At 33.4% G+C, this 14,326-nt stretch overlaps 1 protein-coding gene and 1 pseudogene across 1 annotated transcript; both read left to right on the plus strand.

Moving 5' to 3' along the window:
• Nucleotides 1-3,649: 3,649 nt before the first annotated feature.
• LOC117668714 (olfactory receptor 14I1-like) lies at nt 3,650-4,583 on the plus strand (annotated as a pseudogene).
• An 8,161-nt stretch (nt 4,584-12,744) lies between these two features.
• Nucleotides 12,745-13,329, plus strand: LOC117668715 (olfactory receptor 14A2-like). Its single transcript, XM_087893613.1, has one exon. It carries the CDS (start codon nt 12,745-12,747, stop codon nt 13,327-13,329), a length of 585 nt encoding a protein of 194 aa, XP_087749739.1.
• Nucleotides 13,330-14,326: the final 997 nt, after the last annotated feature.

The following is a 14,326-nucleotide window of genomic DNA, read 5'->3' on the forward strand; positions in this document are numbered from 1 at the left end:
GAAATGTGGAAAGACGGTCGGCACCTTTTATCATCTTTGGTGGACTTGCCCTGAGACCAAAAAGTTTTGGTTAAAGATTCGACTCTGGCTCTCTGAAATAACAGGACAGGAGATAGCCCTGGCCCCGGAATCCTTTCTCTTAGGTATGATTGAAGATGGTCTCGACAATAATAAAAGCCAACTGGCAATTCAAACTATTACTGCGGCTAGATTAGTCTTTGCGAAACTCTGGAAATCTAACTCTACCCCCTCTGAGGAAACATTAATAAATAAAATTCTAGAGTGCGCAGAGATGGCTAAATTGACGAGCGAGCTAAAAAATGAAGAGAATTCTAAGTACTATGAAGTATGGGGAATTTGGTATAACTGGTTAAAGAATAGGATAAAAATATGATAATAGGCTATGATTTGTTAGACACCCGAAATGGACTTAATTGTATAGAAATGTAGAGAATTGTATAGAATTGTATGGTATATCGTATAGTTATGGATGGAATCCATCCAATGTTTGATTCATGAAATGTGTAAACACTGTACCTCAGATCAAGATTGAGATTGTACATTGTCTTTTTAAAAATTGGAAAATTCAATAAAGTATTTAAAAAATAATAATTAATAACACAATAACATTAGTTAAGTGACTTTGGCCTCCTCATTGACTTTGTTGGTCAGAAAGTCACAAAAGGTGATCATAAGACCCTGGGACACTGCAACCATCATAAATATTAACCAGTTGCCAAGCTTCCAAATGTTGACCATGTGACAATGGGGATGCTGCAGTGGTTATAAGACTGAAAAAACAACCATAAGCCACTTGTTTTCAGTAGCATAACTTCAGATAGTCACTAAACAAATGGTTATAAATCAAGGATTACCTGTAAATGAATCTTTTTTTTAGCAACATTGGGATTATGTCTTACAATAATGGCACAATTTATTTCAATTTTACATTGCTGTGTAGGAAGTTAGTTTTTCCATATTACTTTCTTTAATATGCTCCAATGGAAAGTCCATAACAATGACATAAATAGCTATTGGAAACTAGAATATGAAAAGTGTCAGTATGGGACTAGATATTGGGACTTTTAACTATGTCTTCTGATTGGTTACATTAAATCCCTGGAAATAATAACCTAAAGGAATAAATAACTCCCTGTTTCTCATCAGCATTACATAAGAATCACATAGAGTCTTTTCAATGTTAACATAAATTCCCAATACTTTGGAAAGTATCCTAAGAAGGCTGAATTTTACTGTATGGCAGAATACTCAGAAATGATCATGACTGAAATATAATTTGAAATATAATTAAATATATGACCCAAAAGACTTGGAGAGAAAAAAAAATCTTTCAATGAAAGATGTGAGGTTAAAACATTCTGAAAAGATTTGGACACATTTCTTTCCAGTGATTCTGTTGTCAACATTTGCTTGTCACTTTCTATTTTTATATACAAACATTTGAAAAAAAGAATGTTCTCAGCTATTTATCCAGGAAATACTACAGACTGATATAATATCTTCTGTAATATGCATGAATAGCTTCATATGATTGAATCAGGTAAAGCTTTCTGGCTCCCTCTCTCCCTCCCTCCCTTCCTCCCTCCCTCTCTCTCACTCTTTCCATCCAGTAATGAAACACAGGAACAAAATATCTCCATAATTGTTACATATCATATATATTCTGTACTGTATTTAATATAAAATTAATATAGTATAAAATTAAGCAGTTGTATTTCTAAGCTTCAAAAGATAATGTTTGATGTAGCACTCAAAGAAGTAAAACATTTAAGTATTCTCCACTGTCAAATCTTTTGTTATTTTTAGTTATTACACCAGATTAATCAAATTTGTACAAGAATAAAGACAAAAATAATAAAGATTAAAAGCAAGATAAAAAGGTAAGCCTAATAAAAACATTGTGGAGAGGAAATTATGATAGCACATTCTCCATTTTCCATCCCTATCAATTTCCCCCAATCACTAACTGGTGTTGAAATTGAATATTTAAGATTATATCTGATTAAATCACATTACCTGTGAAATTTGTCTTGTGCCTTAATTGTGTTTTAAATATAAAAAAATATCTTACTTTGTCAAGTATCATATGTAAGTGAGCCATCTGTTTATCATTCAGGTGGAAAGCGTGGAATGGATGGTGGATGGAAAATATTAATATAATTTTGAAATCATAATATCTTCACTGTCATTGTTGAATATCTATTTTTATGAAGATGAACATACTCAAGAAATTTGTTAGTGGAGACAATAACTAATTTCAAGATTACAAGATTTTATTTTTAACAACACAAAGGTAGAAATTCTTCAGGTTGCTAAAACACTGACTTAATTGGTTCCAATATCTTGAAATAAATACTGCAGTGATACAAGATTATAGAAGCAAGAGAGAATAACTGAATTTAAAATCATATAATGTGTATTATTGAACATTTGTTAGGCATAAATGACTATTTTGTCAAAAATTGTAATGATTACATGGATGATGAATTGGAATATAGTAAGAGAGATGCAACAGCATTCCAATGGAAGAAGAATATCAAATATATTTTGAACAACATATTAAGAGAAAATTGGCATAAGGTGTTATACCATAGATCAATTCAATCTTGATTTCTAAAATGAATAATTCTTTTTTCTAAGAAATATTGGAAACATAATGAGCACATTGGAACCTTTTTAAAACAATACGTAGTGATAAGGTTATAAAGCTCAATACTATTTGAAAACAATTGATTGTAGACTAGGACATATGTTTAACCTTGTAATCATATTATAACCCAAGAAGTTGTGACTACATTTAATTAAATATATGTCCCTTCAGAAAACACTCAGCACTGTGCATATAGGTGTAACCAGAAAAAAACAATAAAAAGAAAACAGTTTCAATCATCCTTGCTAAAGGCTTGGGCAATATTATTAATAGAATTATATATTATCTGTAGAACATTTTATATCAGTTTTTATTTGGGTTATACCTTGGTGCAAATTTTATAGATTTAGTCCATAATTCTTCCCATTGTTGCGTTGTAACTATTCCTTTAAAAACTTGCATCCATTTTATCATAAAATTTTTATATGTGTTCTGTCTCTGTGTCATATGGAAATAAAAGTTTGTATATACACCATAACAGATGTATGACTTAATTATATGTATAATTTATAGTATTGATTTAATTATGTTTGCTATCAACAACCTTTTTAAAAGTAATTTGAGCTGAGTTAATCAAGCACATCAAGGGACACATGAGTTTTGATTAGGAAATAGATAGGAAATATATTATAATAACTTTTATTTGAATTATCCATTTATTTGTTGTAACAATATGTAATCATAAAATGGAAGAAAAAATGTTTCCCTGTCAGATAGCTCATAACCAAAACAGGACCTTCACAATTTCATTATAAATACAATAACAAATGCATGTGATGCTTTGTGGTATTGAAAATGCCAAAGGAAAAAAGTGTAATTCATATATTTTTGATCAAATTGTGCCTGAAAAAAGTGCATTAAGTATGATTTAGCAAATAAATGTATTGATATATTGAATTAAAATGAACTGTTTCCATTTAACTGCAAAATTATTACGTTCCTTTTTTCTTTTTGCCCTGCAGATCATAGTGAAGTGGGATGAACAATCTCACTTTTTCTTCCTTCCTGCTTCTTGAATTCTCAGATATCAGAGATCTTCAGATTCTGTACTTCTTTATTTTTCTAGCTTTATATATGATAACTCTAATTGGGAATCTTCTCATCATTGCTGCCATAGCTATTGATTATCATCTTCATACCCCAATGTACTTCTTCATCATGAACTTGGCCATGACAGACCTTGGCATTGTTTCTGTTACTATTCCAAAATTAATGACTAATTACCTCATGAATAGCAGGTCCATATCTTATTCTGGGTGTGTGGCACAGGTTTTTTTCTACCTTTTCTTTGCCACCTGTGATATTGCCCTTCTAATAGTAATGGCCCATGATCGCCATGTTGCCATCTGCAATCCACTTCAGTATGAAAGAATAATGCACAAGGGAGCTTGTATTTGCTTGGCAGCTGCAACATGGATCAGTAGTCTGATTAATGCCATAATGCAAACTAGCACCATCTTTACAACTACCTTTTGTTCCAATAATATCAAGCAGTTTTTCTGTGAAATCCCACAGCTATTAAAACTTTTTTTGTTGTAATTGTTATCTCACTGAATTTTGGCTTCTTGTCATTGTGGGCATTATTACAATTGTATCATTTATGTATATCTTTCTAACTTATGTGAAGATTTTTGCTGCAGTGCTCAGAATTCCCTCAGTCAACAGTCAGAAGAAAGCTCTCTCTACTTGCCTACCACACCTTGTTGTTATCTCTGTATTTATGTTCAGTGGATTATTTGTCTATGGTAGGACTTATATTGAGGATTCGTGCAGCTCAAATATAATTTTTTCAGTGTTGTATACTATAATTCCTCCTATGTTGAATCCATTCATCTATAGTGTAAGAAACAAAGAGATCAAAATTGCTTTGAAGAAATGGTTACATCTTGACTTTTTATCTAGATTTCTCTAATGTAGACTTCCTACAATCTGCTAAACTGAATGTTTCCCTACAATTACTTACATTGCATAACAGACACCCCAGAATTCTAAGCATTCATCTGTGTTCAATTTTCATTCAGTTTTCCTCCTCCACCACCATCTTGATCTCTCCTGATTTTGAGTTTATAATCAGTTTTTATAATCATTTTTTTTTTGAAGTGCGTAGCTCTCTTGGATTTATTTACTGTGTAAGATTTATACTTTATTCATGGATTTTTTCTTTTCTTCATCTTTATTATATTACTGTGCAAATTATTTATCCAATTTTCTGGCTTTCCATTATTTTAATACAAAGAAGCTAGAAATTAAGTCATGTATTTGTACAGGAAAATGAAATTGACTTCTGTGTGCTTATTACAATATGGTAATTAGCAAATCAAAATAAAATTGACTTCTGAATGCATATTAACATAATTAGCTTTTAGTAACTCTATTGCTACCTCCAAATGTTCCAGTATCAGTTATGATGTTGCATAATAATATCTCAGATTGTTAACAAAATTTGAGTTGCAGTCATATAAACAATACTATGTATATTTGCTTACCATGCATGGCACATGGATCAATAAATCCCTCATGTGACTGCCATTTGATGCCTCCATAAATTAAAACAGAAGAGTATTAATTAGGCAGTATGTATATTTATGTATAAAGAGATAAAATAAAGTATGGTTCTGTGTAAAAAAAATATGAAAACAAAACATCAGAACTAGAACAAATTATACTACTTGCTCTAACTGGCTCCAGATTATTGATTCCAAGAAGAGAAAGTAAAAGAAAAGTATCAGAAATAATAATGTCCCATCTTTTTTTCCCCAAATAACTCACCATAGAAAATTGGGAGGAAGTAGCTTTCTTTGGGTAACCCATTACCCAATCACAATATGGACATTTAAATTGATTGACAGTGTGTGTGTGTGTGTATTGGACTTTCTTGATAAGAGGTTTTTCTTAATGAAAGGAAAGATTTAGGCAGCACATTTTTCCACAGACCAAGGGGACAGGGTGGGGGGAACAGTTTCACATGCTACCTAGATACCACACATGTGCAGATGAAGTTTTGCTTGCTTGCATGACTCGGATCCTACTATTTTTGTATCTTTCTTCTCTAGCCTGTTGTCCATTCAAACTGACCTTGCAGAAGATTTTCCTTAACTTAGAGAGAGAGATACTGGTAATAGTTTTCTTCATCGTCTCTGTCAATATAGCTTGATGACATAATTTGAAAAGAAGAACAGCTAACATGAAAATGTGAGTGAAATCACTCTTCAAAATCTTTACTAAAGCTGCAGTCTGCACGTTAAGTAAAAATCACATTAAATGTTCAAAACAATTATTAGCATATAATTTAATTAGTTGCAAAATAGTGAGCGCAATTATGAAAAAAATTGCATCATTTATATGTTAAAAATGGCATATGCTTAATTTATTGTTCATTCTTTTCCTTTCTAATCTAAGATGGGGATATTTAAGAAACAAAAAGGGAGCAATCACATTAAACCAGAAGTGTTATCATACTTAATAATACAATCACGATGGAAATGGGCAAATAAATTGACTTTGATCTGGTGCCAAAAAGAAAACTGGTATCATCATGCCCATTTTCAAGTGGAGGCAAATTAACAACCAAGAAATCATATTTCTCTAATATACTATAAGTACTGTTGGCATTTAATAATCTTACAGCTCAGGGAAGATAATATGTGATGTATTTTGTAATCCAAAAGTCATTTAGCATTTTAAGAATAACCTTTCTTTTGCTATCATGTTGACTTGGGCTTGAAAGTGAAAAGATACCAGGACTTCCGGTCTGGAACCACGGCGATACAGTCGGGGGAATGGCGGGCTCTAACGAGCCTGCGGAAACCCCGACTGACTATCCATTCTCCGATCAGTCTTTGACTGACCCCATCCTGTAGGGATGGGGGGAGAAGAGGAGCACCTTGTTGGGCCAAGAGGAACAGGCAAGTTCCTCGGAGGCCAGAGGAAATCCTCTAAGTCGGAGATGGGGTAGGCAGCCATGGCGGCTGTCGCAAAGCCGCGGCGGACCGGGAAAAAGATTGTGCTGGAGAGAAGAGGAGAGAGAAAATCTTGAAGCTGGGTGAGTGACACCGACCCAGGCAAAGTAATAGAATTAAATGGATTGGAAAAAAAAAGACCCCAAGCCTTAAACAGCGGCTGCAAATTTACGGGGCTTGAAGATTAAGGAAAGGAAAAAAAAAAACTTTTGGAGACAAAGACCCATGACAGACTTTGAAAATTTGATCTGGAATAATTGGCATTTAACAATTTTAAAAGTGGATTTTTTCTTCTTTTACTTATTTGGAATTGATTGGAGAAATGCTTCTTTTGGAATTTACACCTTTTGAAAGTTAACGAGGCTAATGAAGAGTGACAGACGGGTGGCTACATAATTGCCATGGAGTCTGTGGTGACTAAGCAGGAGAGTGGATTAAAGAGATTTCCCTTTTGTTTGGAAAAGAAACATTTTAAATGACTTTATACCTTGGACTTTTTTGAAATTAACACTAAATTTATGGTTTTTGGAGATTTTTACTCTGTCCCTGGGAGATTCTATGAAGAAAGAAAAAATATTTTGGACTTTTTACAATGGAATTTAACAAGCCTAGCAAAAAAACTGGGTGCGGCGCAGGAACAAAGACAGGAAGTTGATGCATCACATGTGAACCAGACATTCCAAAAGCATTAAAGTGACACATATAATTTTTTAAATTGAGCAGAGAGACTTTTGAAGTGGAACAGCTGGACAGAAAGGAGAAGGAAGGAAAGAAAATAAAATTAAATGTAATTAAATTGAAATGTAATGTTTAAAAGTTTAAAGGTATAAATGATCTCTAGATAAAAATTGGAGGGGTTTTGGAGTAATAAAAACAGAAAATAAGGGATGGTAATTAAAATAGAAGAGTGAGATAAAGGTGGCTAAAATATTAAAAAAGAGTATATATAAATATGAGATAACTTTAAGAAAAATAAATGTTTGATGTAATATGTTTTGACTTTAACTTGTAAGCAATGTTAGATTGGTAAATATGTTTAATTATGGTTTTATTGAATGAAACAAGAAGATACACAGATCTTAGTAATAAAGTGTGATTTAATTTAAAATATGCTGGAAAGGATTATCATGAAATTTATTGAGAATTAATTTGAAAAAGTATGTTGGGAAACTGACATGAAATAGATAATTATTTTGCAAGGGAATTAGAAGAGGTGATGGGCACTAACTAGTTAAAAGTTCGAGACTCGGGAAATATGTGGAAAGTAGTTAAAATGCTGGAAGTCAGCCAAACAATGGTGGGAGTTTTGGAGGAGACTATGCTGGAAATCAGCCAAATATAATATGCTGGAAATCAGCCAATAAAATGCTGGAAATCAGCCAAACAATAGGAGGAGAGTTGGAGGAGACATGCTGGAAATCAGCCAAACAATGGTGGGAGTTCTAGAGGAGACTATGCTGGAAATCAGCCAAATATAATATGCTGGAAATCAGCCAATAAAATGCTGGAAATCAGCCAAGCAATAGGAGGAGAGTTGGAGGAGATATGTTGGAAATCAGCCAACATAAAATGCTGGAAATCAGCCAATAATGGTGGGAGGATCAGAGGAGAATATGCTGGAAATCAGCCAAGGCTAGAAATCAGCCAAACATAATATGCTGGAAATTAGCCAAACAATAGAAAGATGTATGGAGGAGAAATGCTAGTAATTAGTTTAAATAAAATTTTGGGGATGAATCTGTGTAATTTGAAATGTCTAAAAGCAATGATAAAATCTAAGATATCAAGATTTGATGGAATGGGTCAAGAGTCCAAGAAATGTAGTTAAAACTTTGTTGTATAAATGGTAAGAAAAATGGAGATGTATTGAGTTTGAAATTAAGATTTGAGGTGATAAAATTGTGGTTAATAATTAGAATAAGAGATTAGAATATTGTTAAAAAGTATTTTGCAATTGATGGTAAAAGAGATGATAAAGACAATGTGGAGAAGAACCAGATATAAGCAGGATTAATACTTAGATATAAATGAGCTAAAGTAAATATGAAATTGAAATTGTATTGATACAATAGATATATATAGACAAGGATGTTAGAATTTATGTTAAAATTTATTCTTCTTTTGTTTTGAATATTCACCTTTTAAAGATGTAATGGGAAATTATGAATGGAATTTGTTAAAGGAATGTAAGCGTGGTAACCATCTATGACCAGATTGAGCTTTTGCTTTTGAAAGTTATATTTTATGTTTATGTTTGAAAAATAATAAAATATTTACAAAAAAAGAAAGAAAGAAAGAAAGAAAGTGAAAAGATACTCAAAGTGTTTCCTTTAGTGTGAGTGTAGCCTCAACTTCCTGAATAGCTTATGTTTTTGCCTGCTCCATTTCCCACTAGCTTAGAACTCCTAAGATTTCTTTTAAATCAATCTCATATTGAACCAATTATAGAATTTGTGGGGTCCCTGGTGCTCTTCTGTAGGATTTTTTAATAGGAATTTGAAGATTACTGAATAGTTATACCTGAAAATAAGCTGGAACAGATGTTGAATTTTTTTTAAAAAAATTAACATGGTCAATCGATTTTACTATGAAATTCCACAATTGCTAAAGCTATCCTGCTGTGGCTTCAATCTAGTTGGAGTTGGAGTTCTTATGGTCACTATCATTGCAAGACTAGGTAATTTTACTTTTATTATTGTATCTCATGCCATGATCTCAAAGGTGGGATTCAGCCAGTTTGAATCTGTTCGGGAGAACTGGATGCTGATTTTACGTCTGGTTCACCGAACCAGTAGTTGCAAGGACTGGCTGTCCTTGCCCGCCTTACCCCTCCCCTACCTTCGTGGCCCATTTTGGATGCCAGGTAAGTGCCAAATGCATCTTACAGATGAGCACCCAATAGATACAAACTCAAGGTAAACTGCTCCAAAGTCAATTGCATTTGACTTCAGCAACAGAGTGGTCAATGCCTGGAATGCACTACCTGACTCTATGGTTTCTTCCCCAAACTCCCCAAACTTTAACCTTAAACTGTCTACTGTTGACCTCACCCCATTCCTAAGAGGTCTGTAAGGGCATGCATAAGCACACCAACCATCCCTGTCCTAATGTCCCCTTTTATTCATAACCATCTCATGTATTCACAATCATGTTTATACTTTTATCTGTAATCTTATATATGCTTGACAAATAAAATAAAAAATAATAATTATGTTTGGATTGCTGATATGACTGCAATCCAAATTATATTAATAATCTGAGATATTATTATACAATGTGATAACTGGAACAGTCATGGAGCATTTGGAGTTATCTATAGAGTTATTAAAGATTAATTATGTTAATAAGCACACAGAAGTCAATTTTATTTTGGTGTACAAGACTCTTGAAGAAAACAAAGCAGATATTAATAAACATTCTGAATAGGAAGCCTCCACTGCAGGTTTCTGTTTCACTACATGAAATTTAGAAGACAGCATTGCAAAGTGGAGAGATATTTAATGCTCCTAAAAGCATATAACAAAAGAAAAAATAGTAAATCACTTATAAATTGAATGTTTAACAGAAAAGACATTTCCCTTTTTTATAGAGAAATTTGATGTTTATTTATTAAATATCTCTGATATGTTGTATCTCAAGTTGGCTTTATAAATTTTCTGCTTGGAAGAGAATTTAATCAAATGATTACATGTTTTGATATAACGAAATAAGAAGGTAAATTATTTTGGGAGAGAGCAACAAAATCTAAGATTATTAAGATGAAGATTAACTTCAGACAATAGATTCAAAGTTATTATGACTCAGAATACAATTTGGAAAGATTTCTATCAAGATAGTAAACAATGAATTAATTTCAAATGTAACATCTTGGTACTTTTTCCACAGGATGACTATAAGGAATAAAAAACATAATCTGCAGCAATTGAGTCCAAACCTTCATGCAGATAAAATATTTTTGAAATGAAATTAATGGAGTGAACTGATCACTAAATTAACATTAGTAAGACATTTCACAAAGTCTCTGGGAATGAATAAAAGAAATTAAGATTTCTAAATGTCTTTTTATTTTTTAAAATATTTAAGTATTACTGGGAGCCATGGGGGCATAGTGGTTAGAATGGAGTATTGCAGGCTAACTTTTCTTATTGTCAGGATTTTGATCCTGATCAGCTCAAGGTTGACATAGCCTTCCATCCTTCTGAGGTTGGTAAAATGAGGACCTAGTTTGTTGAGGCAATATGTTGACATTGTAAACTGCTCAGAGGTTTCTGGAAAGTATTGTGGGGCAGTATATAAGTCCAAATGTTATTGCTATTGCTATTTTTTAAAATGTGGGTAGGTGGTATTCCACCTTTTCAAAGAAATGCTAAGATGTCAGAGTTCATAGATGTGATATGCCGTGTCTTATTTTTTGGGCAAACTCTCCTGGATGGAATAGAGATTGCTTTCTCGATTTAAGCTATCACTTTCCTTCCTTCTGATTGTTGGAAAAAGGGATTTATTAATTGATAATTCTAATGTCTGATTTCTATTTGTGAAAAATATTGTAAAATGAGTCAACCATCTATAATACTAATAAGTATTATAACTGACTAATACTATAAATGTTAATAAATATTTAAATTACAGATAATTTGTAAATGAAGTTCTATTTTTCTTCTTTTAATAATAGAATAGAATAACAGAGTTGGAAGGGACCTTGGAGGTCTTCTAGTCCAACCTCCTGCTTAGACAGGATACCCTACACCACTTCAGACAAATGGTTATCCAACACCTTCTAAACAAGTTCCAGTGTTGGAGCATTCACAACTTCTGGAGGCAAGTTCCATTGATTAATTGTTCTAACTGTCAGGAAATTTCTCCTTAGTTCTAAGTTGCTTCTCTCCTTGATTAGTTTCCACCCATTGCTTCTTGTTCTTAAATACATGTTTAGGAAAACAGTATTTATTTATTAGCTTAAATGCTTTATATGTTGTGCTTTTTTAGCCTAAAAGACAGGACAAATTAGGAAAAAAATCCATCTGTCACAAAATGCACACATATAAGCACAAATACACATTATAAGCTCCAATTTCTGCAATCAAGGTTCCAAGGAAAAGACATAACAATTAAAATTTATTTGCTAGATTTCTACTGCTTTTCTTCTATAAGCACAAAGCAAAGCACAATCAGGGGTGGGTTCTACTTACCTTTACTACCGGTTCGCAACGGGATAACGCATGCGTCTTACTTCTGCGCATGTCACCGATGACGACATCCGGGGTGGTGGGCAGGGCCTTCTGCTGGTTTTACTACCAGTTCTTGCAAACCGGTCCGAAGCAATCCACCACTGAGCACAATCCACCAATTTTCCAACACCATCACAATCCTACATTGCTGGCAATAAATTATGGTTGATCCAAATATTCCCAGTAATCTTCCATGGTTAAAAATTGACTCAAACTGCTCCCCCCCCCAAAAAAAAACTCTAGGCAATCATTTTGGTTAGTATACAAAGTAACAGAATTAAAAAAGGAAAGAAGGAAAAACGTAAGCTTTATGGTTGTTGCTTCTTCAATATAGATGGATGAAAATTGACAGAGTACTTGACCAACCTCCATCAATTTTTCCCATGTTTTGATTCTCTGTTCATGCTGTCCATGCTTTAAGATTCTCCTGTTTTTTGTTCTTGCCACATATCAAAATGCCACTTCTCAAACTTTATCTAATAGAACCTTTCTTCTCTCCTTTCTTGCAGTTGTGCTCTGTAGCTTTCCCAAAAATAAAGCATGGAAAAATCAAACCACATTGTCTTACTTTCTGCTCCTAGAATTCTCAAAAAATTGGCATATGCAGCTGCTACATTTCTTCTTGTTTTTTGTGTTATATCTGGCAACTCTAACAACTAATTTTCTAATCATCTCTGCAGTAGCTTTTGACCATTGACTGCACAGCCCCATGTACTTCTTCCTCATGAATTTAGCTCTGCAGGACATAGGCTCTGTTTCAGTCATTGTCCCCAAATCCATGATAAATTATCTCATGGACACCAGACACATCTCTTACTTTGGTTGTGTTGCTCAATTCTTTCTCTTTCTCTCCTTTGGAACTTCTGATTTCTTCCTTTTGACCGCCATGGCATATGATCGGTATGTTGTCATTTGCGATCCACTGCACGATGAGATGGTGATGAATTGGAAAGCCTGTACTGAAATGATTATTGTGATTTGGCCTGTCAGTCTTCTCTATGCAATTTCACAGACCACTGGAACCTTTTCTATTCCTTTTTGTTCTAATGCTGTCAACCAATTTTTCTGTGAAATTCCACAGTTGCTAAAACTATCCTGCTCTGGCAACAATCTACTTGAGGCTGGAGTTCTTGTAGTCAGTGTCATTGCAGGAATTGGTTGTTTTACTTTTATTATTGTATCTTATGTTGTGATATTCAAAGCAATTTTGAGAATCCGTGCTGAACAACGGGGGCAAAAAGCCTTATCAAACTGTATTCCCCACCTTATTGTAGTGTCTATGTTAGTTTTAAGTATATTATTTGCTTATCTGAGACCTCCCTCTAAGACCCCAATTTACTTAGATTTTGGATTGACTGTTCTGTATTCCCTTCTTCCACCTCTGTTCAATCCCATCATCTATAGCACGAGAAACAAGACTATCAAGTTTGTCCTTTTTAAACTCCTAAAATTCTGCCTTTTTTATTTATAATGTTGCTTCAGTTCTATTTATTACAATTATGCATTTTTCTTTCTATCCTTTTCTTCGATGAGGTTATATGTTTTAAAGGAAAACATAGTTGGAATGAAGATAAATCCAATCTCTCAAATCAAAAGTATGGTAGAACTCAAGAAGTTACTCAGAAAATCACTTCAATTCGTAATTATTGTTAATGCACTTTTCAGTCATATAATTTTGAGCAGCTTTTGCATTCCACATGATGACAACTCCTGATTTTGGATGAAGTGAGGTTCAGGGTGTAATATTATTATGGAAAATAAATGTAATAGCGAGTAGGTTTAAACAATATGCCATACATTTCTTTGTGTTTTTCTGTATAATATGAGTTCTCCTTTAATGTTTGCATATAATATGGCTATTTAAAGTTTTAGCTTTTCCAAATGTACATAGGTCTCTATAACTTTAAATATTCATTAGCTCACACACTTTCTTACTGTATGCCTTTGTATCAGTCTTAATGCCTAACAACTGCTTGGACAAGTCTCTGAAGTTTTCTTGGCAAGCTTTCTTGGAAATGGTTTGCCACTTAGCAACATAAATTTTGGGCTCAATTGTGGTCATAAGTCAAGGAGTACTTGTATACACAAGACTTTATAGTCTTCTCTTCTCAAATGGTCATTAGATCACATCTGGTGATATTTTACATCTTTGAATCAGCCTTCACTTCCGGTAACTGCCTGGATCAGTCCCTGCCGTTTCATTGGCAAGATATTTTGGAAGGTGTTTGCTGTTGCTTTCTTCCTATGGTTGAGAGAGAGATTGACTTATCCAAACTCACCCAGTTGGTTTCATTCCTAAAATAGGACTACAATTTCCAGTCTTCTGGTTTCTATCCTAATGTCTTAACTTTTACACCAACCATTTTTTCATATACTCAAGAGTATTATTTCTTTCACTTAGAAATGCTTCAGCAAGATAAGGTAATTGAAAGAAAGGCCAGGGATGCGTGAGCTGGTATTATGTTCCA

This window comes from Pantherophis guttatus, chromosome 4, assembly GCF_059756535.1.
Source record: "Pantherophis guttatus breed Tessera chromosome 4, ASM5975653v1, whole genome shotgun sequence".
In the NCBI taxonomy this organism is placed as follows: Eukaryota; Metazoa; Chordata; class Lepidosauria; order Squamata; family Colubridae; genus Pantherophis; species Pantherophis guttatus.